This window comes from Notamacropus eugenii, chromosome 1 (assembly GCF_028372415.1).
Source record: "Notamacropus eugenii isolate mMacEug1 chromosome 1, mMacEug1.pri_v2, whole genome shotgun sequence".
Lineage (NCBI taxonomy): Eukaryota > Metazoa > Chordata > Mammalia > Diprotodontia > Macropodidae > Notamacropus > Notamacropus eugenii.
The window spans coordinates 366,070,488-366,087,271 of NC_092872.1; the positions used below are offsets into that span (position 1 = coordinate 366,070,488).

The 16,784-nt window shown below is 35.7% G+C and overlaps 1 protein-coding gene and 1 pseudogene across 1 annotated transcript in view; one reads left to right on the forward strand and one right to left on the reverse strand.

Annotated features, from left to right (window-relative positions):
- CTNNA1 (catenin alpha 1) overlaps window positions 1-16,784 on the forward strand; it is a 154,114-nt gene that overhangs the window by 49,810 nt on the left and 87,520 nt on the right. Inside the window, exon 7 of the mRNA XM_072630419.1 lies at window positions 1,516-1,719. Coding sequence (XP_072486520.1) covers window positions 1,516-1,719 — 204 coding nt within the window. The remainder of the gene's footprint in view (window positions 1-1,515; window positions 1,720-16,784) is intronic.
- Window positions 9,397-10,059, reverse strand: LOC140518346 (ras-related protein Rab-31-like; annotated as a pseudogene).

A 16,784-nucleotide genomic window follows, 5' to 3' on the forward strand; every position in this document is an offset into this window, starting at 1 on the left:
TCAAGCAGATCAGATTTGAATGAAGAAGACAATATGTAAAACAACTCTGTCCATGTAAGACATGTAGAGGGCAAATTACAGGGAATCTCAGGAAAGGTACTAGCATTAAGGGGAAAGGCTTTTTGCTGAGACTTGAAACCAGGAAGGAAATTCAAGTTAGCTGAAATTTGAAGGGAGACAAGGAAATCAAGAGGTAGAAGTGAGCATGGAGAAAATTCCAGGCATGGAAAACAGCCAGTGAAAATATATTCACTCAGAACATGAAGTTTTTTTATGTGAGGAACTGAGAAGTGACTTGTTTCCTTTGAAAAGGAATTCAAGACAATAGATTTCCGTAGTAAAGTATCTTTGACATCATTCAGTCCAGTCTCCTCATTTTACTCTTGTAAGCTCATTGAGGTCTGGGGGCTAGTTTTTGCTTTTCATTATGTCCCTGGCTCTTAGTAAAGTACTTAATAAATGCTTGTTGATTAACACCTAGAGAGATTAAGTGACTTGCCCAAGGGCATGCAAATATTTGGTAGCAGAGCTTTGATTTGAACCCAAATCTTCCAAATTCCTTTAGAGCAAACCTACCAACTGCTTGACATTTCTCTAAACCTGTATATTAAATAGCAGGCTCTTATGAGACTAATGAGTTTTGAAAACATAATTAATAATAATAAATAAGCATATTTTTCTCAATGCAAAACTTAATTCCTTAATGCATAAATCATTTGATACCACAGTAGGGCCATATTGCAAGACATTTTCCAAATTCTTTCTTTATAAACAAGTTTACTGCCCTTGAAGTACTTAAAATCTAATCATACAAAAGAACTCGGTAATCCATTAGGAGTGGAAATAAAAAGCTAGAAGGAATTCTAAGAAGACAGATTTGTGGGCTAAAATAGAGATGGAACTGAGACCAAATTTGAGACTTAGACGTAGGCTTCAAAACTGTCTTGTTAAACTATGGCTGCATTAACCATGAAGTAAATGGATTTTATTCTGAAACTGCCTTTTGCGTCAGTGATATTTGGGGATGATTATTTGAGAAACATAGTTCATTGGACGTTGCAGAACCAAGCTTGATACCATGGCACTTTTACAGGTTCAGAAGAAAACCAACCCACTTTCCTTGTTTGCTTACAGTGTAGTTACATTGGCCAACTTTAATAGTTAGCATTATACAGATGGACTTGTAGGTAACTCAAGAGTTCAGTAGTTTGAATGTGATTTAGGCTGACGTACTTGGATCTGTTTTTTTTTCTGTAACATGCCTCATGGAGGCCAAATTTTACCAAGTTGTTGGTTTGCAGTACTTAGAAAAAAGTGAACTGCCAGTTGAACACAGCTCATCATTATGTGGAATTATCCCTGGAAATGTTACCTTCAATCTGTCATGAAGTATCAGTTTCCTCCATATGTTTGACTATTTGTGTGCTTATCGAATTGTAATCAAAATTTTTATATTGAAAAAAAATCAAGGTAATGACAGTCACAGGTAATAGATAATAATGTTTTCTTTTCCAGAAACAAATAATTGTTGACCCTCTGAGCTTCAGCGAAGAGCGTTTCAGACCTTCTCTTGAGGAACGCCTGGAGAGTATCATCAGTGGAGCAGCCCTAATGGCAGATTCATCTTGTACTCGTGATGATCGGCGGGAACGGATTGTTGCAGAGTGCAATGCAGTTCGACAGGCCTTACAGGATCTACTTTCTGAATATATGGGGAATGTAAGTATGAGGGTTTGAGCTGTCTTTATCAATTTGTATTCATTTAAAAGATTCTTTTTATTAATCCAATGAATGATGGCAGATTATTGGGTAATTTATAGGCTTAACTTTTTTTTTTTACTGAAATATTGATAACCCGAGTATTTTTCAGTACTTAGGCTGATAATTCCAGGTGTTATTAGCTTAATTGCAAAATACAAATACTTTCCTTGGAGTCTTATATTTTTCCATCATATTTCTCAACATGAGAGGCTGTAGGCAGAAGACTTTTGAGAAGCTGCCGCTTTTAATAATAAAATACAGTTTTAGATCTAATTGTGTGAGAATATGCATGCCATACAGATTTCTGTCTCTTCATAATTGTCATTTCTAAATTGCTTTTCAACCAGATGGACAAAAATTAGAATAGGGCATTGATTCAAGCATTTCTCTAATAGAAAATTATCAGGCTGAATTTAGAATATTTTTGAACTTAGAATTCTATCACCACAGAACTTGTGGTTCTGAGTCTTTTTGCCTAAGAGAATATTTATGTATTTTGTCCAAAGGTCATTTTTCTCCTTTTACCTTTTTCTTTTGGCTTTTTAAAACTATCTTCACCCTCATGATCAAAATATTGGGGTAAAAAACAATTGATTAACTTTTATTAAATGCCATCTATGTACTATGCATAGTGCCAAGCACTAGAAATACAAAGGAAGGAGCTCACAGTCTCATGTGGGGGAAACATGCAAACAACTATGTACAAAAAAAGATATAGAGAGGCTCAATTGCGGAAGGCAGGGCATCCTCAGAAGGAAGACAACTAAGATGAAGGAGAACAGGGAAAGGCCTTTTGCAGAAGGTAGGACTTTAACTGAGACTTAATGGACTTCAGAGAAGCCAGAAGGCAGAGATAAGATGGGAGGGTGTTCAGGCATGGGGTCATCCAGTAAAAATGCACGATCAGGACTCTGAGGTCAGCATTATTGTATAACAGACTACTTGGAGGGGAGGAGTGAAGTGTAAGAAGGTAGGAAGGGACCAGGTTATGAAGGGCTTTAAAAGCCAGACAGCATTTATATTTGATCCTGGAGGAAATGGGGAGTCACTGGAGTTTATTGAATTGGGGAAGAAGGGTAAGGTGTGACAAGGTCAGACCTGGACTTTAAGAAGATCAGTTTGACAGCTGAGCAGATTATTGATTGGAGAGACTTGAAGCCAAGAAATGAACTAAAAGGCTTTTGTTGTAGGTCAGGTGTTATATCATGAGAGCCTGCACTAGGGTCATAATACTGTCAGAATAGAAGGTGGTTTATTGGAGAATTTTTACAAAGATAGAAATGACAAGACTTGACAGCTTGACTGGGTGTGGAAAGTGAGAGAGTAAAGTTTCAAGACTAGGAGGATGGTGGTGTCTTCAACAATAATAGGAGAATTAGGAAGAAGGGAGCATTTTTGGGGAAAGATAATATAAAATTCTGTTCTGAATGCAGATTTGAATATGTCTATGGAACTACCAGGAGTTGAATGTGGTGATAACTGAAAGTTGAAAGAGTGGTTTGGCCTGGACAGGTAGACTAGAGTTATCTGTGTAGAGGTGATAATTGAAACCATGGGAGCTGATGAGATCACCAAGTGAAATAGTATAGATTAAGGGCTTCGGAGAGAGTGATATCTGCGGTTAGCAGGTGTGACCTGAATGAAGATAATCAAAGGAGAATGAGGAGCAGTCAGACAAGTAAGAGGAGAAATAGGAGAAAGCAGTATCACAAAATCTGAGAGAGTCTCAAGAAGAGGGTGATCAACAGTGTTGGACACAGCAGAGAGATGAAGGATGGGGATTGAGAAAAGGATCACTAATAATTTTGGAGAGGTCAATTTCTGTTGAATGCTGAGGGCAGAAGCTGAACTGCAAGAAAAGATTGAGGAAAGGAAAAGGTGCCATCTCTTGAGGACTGCCTTCTGGAGAAGTTAAGCTACAAAAGGGGACAATGACATAGGATAATAGCTAAGGGAGTTGGACAGATCAGGTGAATAGATTGTGTAAAATCAGTTTTTAAAGAAAGGAAAATTTGGATTGTCACTAGAATATTAATAATCAACATTTTTTTCACTAAAATTTTTTTTTCTATTCCTTAGTATGCATTTGATTTGTTCAATTGAACATAAATGGTACTGGTGAGTTATGAATGTATATTCTTCGAGTGAAGCTGAATGTATTCCCTTGTTTACCTTGTTTCTACCACATTGTAAAATTAGTAGAGCACATTGAATTTTTTAAAGCCATTGCTATGTTGTGCTTGTAGCCAATCTACCTCAGAAAAATGAGATTAAAGGCTCAGTTAAATCAAGTGGAAAAAACAGTTGATCAGCCATGGTGAAATTGTGGGATACATTTAAAAATCCTTATTTAAGCTTGAAAATTTCAGAACTGGCTAAGCTGAAGCATGAATTACATTGGTGGAGTCTTAAATAGGGAATCAAAGGATAGTGATACATAAATAGATCAAAGGTATGTGCTAAATTTGAACTAAGGAGAGTAGTACAAAAGTCCCTCAATATGGATATGCTAAAGAAAAGACCAGAAATGCTTCAATACCTAAGCATATGGGGTAATGAATCAGCACCAAGTGCACTATATTGATGACAGTGTGACTAAGAATTAATAATGAAATAACTTTTACTGCATAGGCAAACATTATGAGAGGTGAAAACTATGGTGTAAATTAGATGCCAGTTGGTGTAGTTGAAAACAGCACTAAAGTTTGAGTCCTGACCCATTTACTTTCTACTAGTGTTCCTTCGGACCGGTCATTTCATCCCTCTGGGCCTCACTTTCTGAGTTGTAAAATGACAGGGTTCTCATTAAGAAGGCTTAAGCTAGGAATCTTGGATGAAAATTAGCATTTTACTTTACATATAGCTTTTTATAGATGTTCTTTATGTTTGACAGTTATTTTAGTCCTTTATGGGGCATAGGGAGAGGTAGGTATTTTGTGATCTTTACTATATTTTAATTCAGGAAAAAGTTGAGGGTTGATTGTTTTGGTGTTAAAAGATGTTCATCAATGAGAACAACCAGGCTCAACATTTCCTGTTGCTTGTGCCTGAACTAGCATATGCAGAGCCTCTCATAGCTAGCCAGAGGCCAGTTGGCCAAGGCCTTAAGAATTTCAGGCCTAGCTTTGTCATAAAGCAAGCCGTTAGTCTTTGACAAAATTTTCCTGGGAAATGAATGAGAAAATATATATGTTACATTGAAACTGTAGACAACTTGGACTAATCAAACCTGACCTATAGTGTGGCATTTTATTAGTAAGGCTTTATTATTCAGTTTTTGGGTTGCTAGGATTCCATTAATTCTGAAACCAAATACTTTCCTACCAGATGAAAATGCCTTAGGTTGTCATCCAGTGTTGTCACATAATGTGAAAAAAGAGCAAGGAAACTCTTTAAATTCCTTGCCCTGGACTATTTCTTGGTGCCCAAATATTACAGAAGTTGTATATAATTGTACATCATCTGTGCTATCTAAGGGTCTGAGTTTATTGTAAAATTGGCTGTAAATTTCAGTTTCATTACAATCCTGGGGTGTCCTACAATATTTCTTAGTCATACTTCCTTTCTGTGAATAGACAGGTTTGTATTCAGGTAAGTCAATAAAAGACTTTCCAATTTGAGCTTTTATAAGAGAATTCCTAGAGGACAGAGGCCATGTATTTATAGTTGGAAATATTTGGATGTTAACTTTGCATTGAAAGAAAGATTTAAGTAAATATAGGATTAACTTTTTGCCTTTAATGTAACATAAGAAATATAACTTGTCAGTGAAGATAGGACATTCTTATGGTCTAAACTAGTGGTGTCAGACTCATTTGAAATGGGGGCTATGTGTTTGATACCTGGTCTAAAGTGATGGTGAAGTGTGAGTTTTTTCAAAAACTACCTTAATGAATCAAACCACAATTTAACTTCAAAACAAACAGGTTTGAGAAGCATTTTGTACATGTGACTTGGCAGTTAGAAAGTGCATGACTCTTTATGATCATAAAATGCCATGTTCATTTGTTAAATAGATTAATACACACTTACAAGAAATAGTAAAGTTGCCTTTTGAAGGTGAGATGATGGATCAGAGATTTGGAAGCATGATCTATATGTTGGCCTGCAGATGAGTAGGATTTTAGTATGTCAGAATTGATCTTAGACTTTCAGTATTTTTTAATCTTCTGTCACACTAGAGAAATGTAGGAGACTTTTGTAGAGCTAGAAACTCCTTACTGAGTTGCGAGGGGTTGTTTGTTTTAAACAAAAGCCTTAATCCTTTTAGCTACTTGAGGTTTTTCAGTTGGAATTTTAATGTCTCAGATTATTACACTTTATATTAATTTGACACATCATCAATCCAAGTAATAAACTTTTCCTTATAGGAGGAACTCCAAAGACAGTCTCAACTAAGGCATTAACTGTAAGGTTTCAGTTCCTCTCTTGTTACTTTAAGCTACTACTCAAATTATTTTGGGTACCTAAAGAACCACAAATTGCCTTAGAGAATAGATAGCGAGGTCAAACTTATGCGACCAAGTTCTTTGGAAATTATAAGGTAATTCATTACCTCTAAAGTTATTCTTTCTGGTCAAAAGGTTTTTACTCCCCTGTGACTTGTCAGAATTTGGACTAATAAGTCAGGTGTCTATAGAGTTTTGTGGTTCTTGTTTTAAAGAATTTAAATTTTTTTCGTGAATGTTCAAAAGCATAATGCTTCTATATTTATTTAAATGAGATCAGGTTGTTTTTTTTTTTGTTTTTAATTTTAGACGTTCATAAGTGCTCATTGATAATAATGTGAAGCTGGAAGTTTATTAGTCTTAGTTTGTATCTCCGAATGAGTTGCTGTGGAGTTACTTAAAATTAAACATTTAATATGAGTTCATTTTTTAAAAACTGATCCTTATATTTTCTCCTTTACATTTTACTTCTAAACTTTGGTGCTTTCAGTTCAAAATGTTTATTCTCCCAGTCAGCAAACCAAGCTCTGGGATAGTGATTTTATGAAATGTTGAGTATTGAACTTCAGAATTACATTTTACTGCAAATGGGAAACTTTTCAGCATTCCATTCTTTGCCAGAGCATAATATTTCCTTCTTCCTCTGAAATATTTCTTCCTTATATGCTCTTCAGTCTTGTTTTACTGAAAGTTGTAACTCCAGCATCTTTCCTGGTCATGAAACAGACTTTGTGAGGAGATAAATAAAATAAAGCTTTCCCCCATGAGTCAATCTTTATTCAGTTTTTGGCTTACTTTATTTTAAATAAGGTGCTTGTGATTCCATGTTGCAATTTTTTAGTCACCATCTCCAGTTAGCAAGTCTTCAAAATTGGAGATTGGCTATTTATAAAAATCTAGATTATTAAAACAACCTAGTGTTTATATGTTAAAGCAAATTCTTTGACCTGAACAGTTTGCTTTAGGAGTAGATTGAAATTTAAGGAGGGAAAGAGGATCTTCTCTCCCTTTTTCCTTTTTTTTTATATCTAAAAAGTTCAGGCAAACTGCTTTAGAGGTAAAGTTGTTAAGACAGTCAGAAAGTATGCCACAATTTGTCCTTTTCTAATTATTGCAGATATAACCAAAGTCATGCACGTTAATGTTAGGTTTAGTCTAAAAATCCTGTGTAGATTAACTTCTAGTTACCTTTGAGACCACTTGTTAATCATCCTCAATTTAGCTCTGTAGGGCAGTTATCTAGGGAAATCCCTTTCCCTACTCTGAGAGGATACATAGTTCTGATTTGTAAAGCAAAAACTTATATCTTTTATTGTTTCTACTACCCCCATCTTAATCTGTTTAATTAAAGTAATATAATGTGCCCAAAAGCCAAATGGACTGAAATAATTAGAAGTCAAGCCACAAATATTTGAGTAATAATGTTAATTCAGCTATACCGTTTTGAAAACTAATACATATAAACAGATATTGTTGACCATTGGGCTGCTGGAGAGCTGAATACTGCCCTATCTTACAGAGCCTTAAGAGCGCCTGTGTAAAGCCACATGCATTAGGAAAAATCAGTATTGTTTTCCTTCTCCAAAGTAATGATGCATTGTGATAAAATGCAATTTTATTCTTTCTGTGAGATCAGTAAAATTCCATTATTAAGGGAACTGATTGAATTCATCAGTTAAACAGTCTTTTCTTTATCTCCAAAGGAATATTATTATATTTTCAGAACTAATAGATTTTAAGAATAGGTAAAACTAAATTTCAATTTAACTTCAAGTTGGATTCAAATTAATAGCTAAGATTGCAGTAATTGCATAGGTTGTCCATTGCTGTCTATATAGTTTAGATCAACTTGTCTCTTGGTATGGACAGTGTAAAGAAGTGTATGGATTAATACAGTACTGCCCTTTTTTATGATACTATGTTATTTTATTTTTATTTTTTTTCTTTTTATGCCTTTTTATTGTCTAGTAGTTTTAAAGTGTCTAAAAGCCTAAGGCATGTGCCACTTACTCTGGCTAATTACTCAATAATCTAATCAATCTTCCCTCTTCAGAATCTTATCCTATAGTTTAGTCTGCAGATTCTTTTACTTCAATTTTCAACCTTGATTAGGAAACCTTGACAGATTCTATTAGTAAGGAAATAGTCTGTGCATTGAGCTCCATGCCCATCAAAACAACATGCACTAGGTGGTACCTCTTTAAAAAAAAAAGTCTCCATTCTACCTTAGCCTGCTCATATGCATTTTTACATAAAAAAGCCTTCTGTCTCTTTTTCAGAAAAGAGGCATTCTCAACCTCCAAGTCATTTGCAGTAATTTTCTCAGGTTTATCACTCTACTTGTACCTGAAACTCAAAATGTGTGCAGTGCTAAACAAAGAAGGAAAAAAGCAGGGATCTAAAAAAGATTTCTATTTCTTCTTTTCTTCGTTCCATCCCCTTTCCTTCTCTTTCCAATGAATCTTCCCCTCTTCTGTTTTTCAGTGAATTGTTCAAACCTCTAGTTTGGGGGATCGTTGGATAGTAGTCCTCCGTTTTTTGCAGAAAATGTGAGAAGTACAGGCTAAATTCTATTTCCTTTAAAAAATTTTTTTAGAGTAGATCTAAAATTTAAAAATAAAAAAAACCGCCTCAGCTCTAAAATTATACAAAATGTTATCTCCTCACCAGCTAACTTTCACAGGTGACTGATTAGGTCATTCTTAAAGTCAGTGGCACTGAGAAGATTACTGCAGTGTGTCTAGGTCAACTGGGAAGTCAGAGAGGTATGACTCATCCCAGAATCCCCCACACAAACTAAGCCAACAAGAATACATCCTCTTTCTCACAAAAGATTTAACAGAGAACTTGGTATATACTTGTCATTCACCCATTCCCTTCCTTCAATCTCTCAGTAAAAACCACTGTTTTAAGGAGAATGAGAGAGAAAGGGAAGGGGGGGAGGGGCATGATGAATTTGATATAATCCAATCCATCAATATAAATAGTATGACTAAGAATTTTTCAAGAATTTCTGCAAAATTCTTTCCCAGGGAAACTTTCTGGCTGTGATGCCTGCATATTTCTCATATGGAGAGCTGGGAATTTTTTTTTAAAAGCACCAAGTCATCAAGAGTGGGAAGCTCTTCAGTCAGTGCACAAGAAAATAGGATTTGAATTTAAGTACATCAGATGATGTCATAAGGGGTCAGCAGCATTCCCTGCTTGCTTGCAGGTGCTTACTTTCCAAGCTTGACTTGTTCCCATTTTCATGAAGATCCAAGGGTGGGATCTGATGACTGATTCCTTGAAAGAGTTCCTCAACGTTAATAACACATTTTTTACTGGTTTCAATTACAACCTCACCTATGGATTCATCATATTCCTTGGCATCCTTCATATGAACCTCCCTAATATCCGAGAAATCACATTTGTTTCCAGCGATGGCCATTACAATATTTTCTGGACCATGTTCTTTTAATTCTTTTACCCATTTCTTCAAGGTATTAAAAGAATCCTATTTAGTGATATCATACACTACAACAGCTGCTGCAGATCCTCGATAGTACATGGGTATCAGTGAAATGTTCCAGACCAGTTGTATCCCAGGTGAGGAACTTAGGAAGTTCATTTCCACAAGGCACAGTTTTAGTCATGAAAGAGGCACCAGTTGTAGGATGATGTTGTGATCCAAGTGATCCTGCACAAATCGGCAAACGATGCTTGACTTTCCAACCCCAGTATCCCTGAGAAGACGCACTTTCAGCTCCTGTATCTCCATCATCTGCCCCTGTGGGGCAGGGCAGGGGGCTTGCATTATCTGGGAGGAGTCCCCTGAGTGTCCCGCGCAGCCCACACTGCTGCTGCTGGCTCCCTGTGATACTATTTTAAAGCCCATTCAAAATAAGATAAATTATTGTTCTAATCCTTTTGGTGTCGATGTTATTTTAATGTCACTTATATTGTATAAATGTGATAATTAAAATTTACAAATTTGTAGGGTCATAGTTATAAAACTGAGAAAGAAGATTGGTTGGTTATATACAATAGGGTCAGAGAATCTAAAGCTTGAAGTGACCTCATAGCATTTCTAGTCCAGTCCCTTCATTTTCTAGATGAATAAGATTCAGAGAATAAGTGGATGAACAGGGATTTGATCCTGAGCATCTTTCCACTATACAATGGTGAAAGCTTACTCTGATGGACATGAGTCCTAGTTTCCTACTAATTCTCTTCTGTGCTTCATCCAAACTAAATTATGGCTGTCTTTAAACACCTATTTTCTTCCTCCATGTCATGGCTTGTAAGCCTGGAGTGCCTCATTTCCTCTACTCCACCTCTAGCCCCACAGCATTATAGAGTTAGTGCTGGAAAAAAGTATGATTTTATACCCAGAGAGGTGAGGTGGTAAAATGAGTAAAAAGATGGATTTGAACCCAGGTCCTCTTGCTTCTAGGCCCAGTATTCTTTTATTGTGTCTGTTTGCTTCTCATTGATTTGATATTGTGGGTAAGTGACAAATGGGTTTATTGGATACATCAGTACTCCCAAAATGCCTCAGATTTTGTGTATATCTGGATAGGAAAAGGTTAAAGACAACCTGTCACCGTCTATCTTTAAATAAATGTTTTTTCAGTATTTGTGAAGGGAAGAGATAGAAATGACATATTGAGCTTTGTGTTACAAATTTAAGATAAATAATCCTAAAACATCAAGAAAATATCAAACGTTAAACTCCTAATGGATGCAAGGCACTAGACTAGTTCCTGACAATACAATACTAAAAAATTATTTTAGCTATCATAAAGAAGCTTACTATACACAAACTTAAGATATATTATGCAAAATAGTGCTTTAGGAAAATTTGAGGAGAAACCAAACATTTTCAGCTGATGGGGATCAAGGTATATATCCCAGAGGAACCCCGGACCTGCACTTTAAAAGAAATTATCTCTAAAATTTAATTGGTTGACTGAGAAGGCAGGGCTGCCATCACTAGAAATGCAAAAGTTCTTAGAGGAGGTGATTTTGTGGGAGAAGATAAATTTTGAATGTGGTAAGTTTGATGTATTGCAACAGTTCATCCAGTTGGAGAGGTTTCATTGTTGATGAAGGACTGGAATTCCAGGGAGAGATTCTGGCAGTATCTAGATTTGGAAATCATTTGTTTAGAAGTGATTGTTGAACTTGTGTTCAGTTTTCAAGAGAAAGGGGGAGAGAAGGAGAAGGAAAAGAAGAACCATCTCTAGGAAAGAACTTTGGGCTATCATACAGCGAGGAGGTGAGGAGAGGAAGGCCTAAAGGAGACAGACCACAGTCAGAGCCTGATTTTTTTTTTTTTTTAAGGCAACATTGTATTTTGGATGGTCTCTGTCATTTAATCATCCTTGAGTTTAGTTGCACATCTTTGGTTATTTACAGATAATGATTCACTTGCCATAGGAAGATGATTTTTTGGTTATAAACCACTTTTCTTTTAAAGAGACTTTCATCCCTTTCCTGATTTTTGTTATTCCAAAACAAAAATTATGCCTTCCTTTCTTTAGAGCATTTGTATTCAGTTTCAGCAAGTATTAGCAGGATTGCATTGGGCACCTGTACTCCCACCACTATAGAATAGTGTACTGGACTTGCTTGGGGTATGCCAGTGAATTAAGAGATATAAATTTAGTATTAGAGATAAGCACACATGAATTAATTTGAGAATAATTATAAATCAAGATGTTAATGGGTATAAAGTAATATTTTAGAAATAACAACTTTAATACATAATAGCTCATTGGACAAAAAGTAAAGGGAGAGTTGACGTAGATTGCACGATCTGGAGAAGTGTCCTGGAAGGAGAGGGAATATTTAGTACTAAATTTTTAAAAATATCTCAGTATGTCTTGGCATTTTGCAGAAAAAAGGAGTAAGTGATATGTGAAGGGGAAGGATTTAGTAAGTAACATGTATTGGATGACAAGCAGATTTGGCTTGATACAATCAAAGGCAAACCTTAACCATTACACAAAGTGGGACCTTTGGTACAAATTGCCCTTTTACCTTCTTCTTCCCAACCTCCCATTTTGTCATTAACCCTGAGTTTACTTGAGTAAGAAGCCTTTAACCTGAATAAATAGTCTAGTAATAATTTGCTGTGGAGATCTGTGTTTTGCTATTGCACTAATTTAAAGCCTTAAAAAATGAGATGGGTAGCTTTCTAAGGATAAGTTTAGCCTTATAGTATATTTCCTTATGATTAAGAAAATGAATTTTAAAACAAAAATGGATGAAAATCTGCTTTCTCTAGCCTGTAGACATCGACGCATTAAAGACTAATGAATGCCAAAAGGAAATGTCAGATTTAAGCTATTCTGCTTTCTCTGGAAGCTTAATATTTGGTGAATCAACAGTTTTAGGGTATGTCTGGTTAAAGTGGGTAGAAGAAAGTGTTTAAAATTCTCCATGTCATGGACAGGCACATCTTGTTTGATCTGGAACTAATTTTTATACCTTTAAAAGTCTAAAATAGGAACGAAGTCAAAAGATCGAGTTTTATTTGTAGTGATTCTTATTGTATTTTATTTTTAGTGATACATATTTTAGAAGCAAAATGTTTTGAAAGTGTTTTGGAATGTTTGGGACCCTTTCCTTCAAAAAAAGAGTTGTGTTGTAATACTGGAAGGATTTGATTGCCTTGTAACTCAAAAGTACCAAACATGTGGCCCAACCAGATTAAAATGTAATTGGGAACCATTATACATAATAAATAACAATGCAAAAAATGTAGAGCCGTTAGCAGTGAGCAGCAGCACTTTCAAGCTAGAGCAGGGCAGAGGCAACTGAAGCAGGACTGGGGACAAGACACTGCGATCTGGTGGCCTGAGACTGAAGACTTGGATTCCCTGCTCTGCTCACAGCTAGAAAAGTTCACCTTTACAAAGATGAAGAAAGAAAATAAAAATCTGAACTTTATGACTCAAAAAAAATAACAAAACATTTTAAAACCAAATGAGAGATCTATGGATTATCAGTCAACAGATGGCACTTCTCCTGTGTTTTAATATATATTGCTCACAAATAAGAGTAACTTAGAAATTTCTTTGAGAGTGAAATGATAAGGTGTATGATTGCTTTTACGAGGAAGTTGTGTAAGAGTTACCTTAAAGTGAAAAATTGAGGAAGAAAAGTCAACACCTTGGCAGATAAGCTTTAAAATGTGTGGAAAATTATGACCTTAGTGTTTATAGTTTAGAATTTTGTTTAAACTGCTTTATGGAGTGTTTAGAAGAGATCGTTAGAGAATAGCTTTTAACATCAAACTTTAAAGTAGCTGTAATTCATTTAAGATTTCTTCCTGACCATATTGGACTGGACTGTAAGAATATTTTTCTTGTTAAGATTGAAACCTGTGTTGTAGTAAGAACAGTTATCCCTAAATGGCTTCTATAAAGCAGACTTTGGGAAACATTTTAAAGGATGAGCATGTGCCAGTACACATCAATGCATTTATCTGCTCTGTGTTGGTCTTTCCAGTGTAAAAGATTCATCCGTTATCCCCCTTTCTTGTAGTACCTTCTTTCTGTTTATTATCTCCAATTTATCCTGACTGTATTTTTGTTCTTGGTTGTTTAGATGTTGTTTTCCCTCCTTGAGGGAAAGGCTATTGTTAGGCTTTCTGTGTATCCCTAGTAATTATTACAGTACCCAGCACATGGTAGGTGTGAAATAAATTCTAATTGACTAACATACTCTTGTACATTTTTACATATATAGTTATTCTGATATTTGCGGTTTGGGATATTTGTGTGTGCTGGCCATTCATTGATAATTAAATGGGAATTTTTGGAGATTTGTGGCATACTATGGAAAATTGCAGGAAATTTATTATAACTAAATTTTGTTAGACATTTCAGACCACACACCTCTCTTTGTTTCTCTACCATCCAGACTCAGTCATATGATTTCTCCCACTGTGATCTTTGTATATTGCTCTTTTCATATAAGAAGGAAGTCTGTGAAGTAGTTGCTGCAGCTACTCCATGGCCCTAAAGACTCTGTATACTGTATGAGATACTAATCTCTCTCCAGTAGAAACTGCAACTTTTTTAAGGGTAAAGTGTGTTGTTTGACTTATTTTTGTGTGTTAAATAGGATCAGAATTATTAAAAATAAAGGTTTGAAGGGCAGCTAGATGGTACAGTAAATAGAGCACTGACCCTGGACCTGAGTTCAGTTGTAGCTTCGGATGCTTATAAGTGACTCTGGACAAGTCACCTTGATTGCCTCCCCTAAGAATAAATTAATAAAGATTTGGGATGGGGCCTACAGTTATTTGCAGTTTTTTGGATTCATGGGAGTCCGGCACCGCTAACCCCCACAGATGTCAAAGGACTGTCTTTATAACTTGTTGGATGATTTGGATGATTTAGATCATGTACCTGTAGGACCAAAGTATATAATTTATCATCCTACATCATCGTAGACATTTTTGCTATCTGCCACATTGAACTGAAGCGTTGTTGATAAATTAGGATGACGTGAGTCTGTTAAAAATTGTCCTTGGAGCTCCCTGGCTTTGTGTTTTGGTGACTAATGTTGAGTTGGAGTTCCCCTTTGAAAACTTTGTAAAACTCTCAACATAGAATTGAATAGTAGATAAAATCTTGTAGTTCTGTTTCTTTATTTTTTATCATTTCCATAAAAAGTTGAGGTGGAGAGATGGTGGATTGAGGACGAGAAACAATAAAAAAAGGGGAGTTGCTGGTCTGTATGGTATTAAGGTGTTTAAAGCACCTAGACCTAGACCCTTGTTTAACTGTATGATGCGATCACTTCTAGCTCTGCTCCGGCCTTAATCTCTAGAACTGCACCACTGGAATCCCGTCCAGGTTTCTTCTCTCTATAGCTTTGGGGATTAGAGGAAGAGAGCAAAATCTAGACCAAGATGAATAATTTTTGTTGAAGTTATTTTGCTTCAGTACGATAGATTTTACATTTGTTTTCATATGTAATAGTTGAGGTGCCTCAAGCATGGAGTTAGGTTTATTATGAAGATGTATATAGCTTCCAGATGGAACAAATTGGAGTGGCCATGGAAGTACCTTGGGAAAGAGAATGGTGTTTACCCTGACAGGAGAGTTGTTATTTCACAGCTCTTAGTATGTTACTGAATGGAATAGTTTAAAAATTGTTGCCCTAGTGTCAGAGCCCTGGTGGAAATATAGAATAGATTGAAGAAATTGATTTTTATATATTGGGGTTTGGTATGAAAGATGTGGGTGTTAGGGGTGGCAGTGATTGTATAGGTGAGTATGTCCCTGGGAAATTGTGAGTAACGTGGTTGGCAATAGAAAACACATTATCACCCCATACTTTTGCAGCAAATGAATTTGCTATTGCGTTCTTTTTCCTAGGAGACTATAGTCTGTCACTTCTTTATATGTGCACCAACTGTACTCATTGGTATTTGGTATGGTTCTGGGGTTATGAGGGCTTAGCTGTTTGTTACCTGGACAGTCAGCCACTTTTTTTGCTTTCCAGACTTTAAGAGCCTTTGGTAGCTCCATTTCTAGTTTCCCTGAGTGAAAGCAGTTCATTTTCCTCTCTCTACCTTCCTCCCCTTCAGCTATAGTCAAATTTGGAGAGTTGTGACTCTTTTTTTTAATGTGCATTCTGGTAGTAATGAGTAAAGACTATATTAATTTCCTTTTGCTTAGCAAGTGTGTCCCTTCTGACTGTGTTGCAGGGGTTGTTTTATTACTATCCATTTGTCTGAGCTGTCTAGCCTGAGTTGGTGGCCTTATTCCCAGATTCATAATATGTTCTCTTTACGATTAAAATACACATTTTGCTTGAGTCTGGCTCACTTCTTTTTAGTTAATTCCATGTGGCATGGGGGAGGGTATTCTCTGAGAGTCAATTCTAATTCTACCAATTTAGTTCTTGGATTAGATAGCTCTGTAGTATATTTTTATTGCTTTTTTCCTACTCAATTTTAGATGTCTTTGATTATTGCTTTTGATGCCGGCTTTTTACTCGAGTCCTATAACCAACAGTGTAGTTTGTGATTTCTCATTTATTTTATGGAAGTCATATTTATTGCCTTTTCTTTTTACTTGACAATAGTAGATATAGCAGGCTATATTACACTGCTATGATATAGCCTATTTTTGGCCTTTCTTATAAAAATTCAAGCTCATTGTATAACAGAATGTCCATACTATTTGCTAAAAATAGTAACTCTTCCATGACTTGTGTGGTATAAAAATGATAGTGTGTGGTGGATATAAACATGGATTCTGAGCCTTCTTTGTGTCATTGACCTGTTTTGCAGTCTGATGAAGCCTAGAGACCCCTTCTCAGAATAAAACTTTTAAAAATATAAAATAAAATATGTTGAATTACAAAAGAAACCAATTATTTTGAAAATAGTTTACAGAATATTAAACAGGTTCAAGTTCTTTCTGCCTAACATAGTCTAATCAGTCTATTTCTTCAGATCATTAATATGGCTGATAGACACAATGTAAACTGTTCTTTGGTGCAATGGATTTTTAAACGTTAGTTAAATTAAATAACGCAAGTTTGCTAGCCAGTATCATCCATTGATGG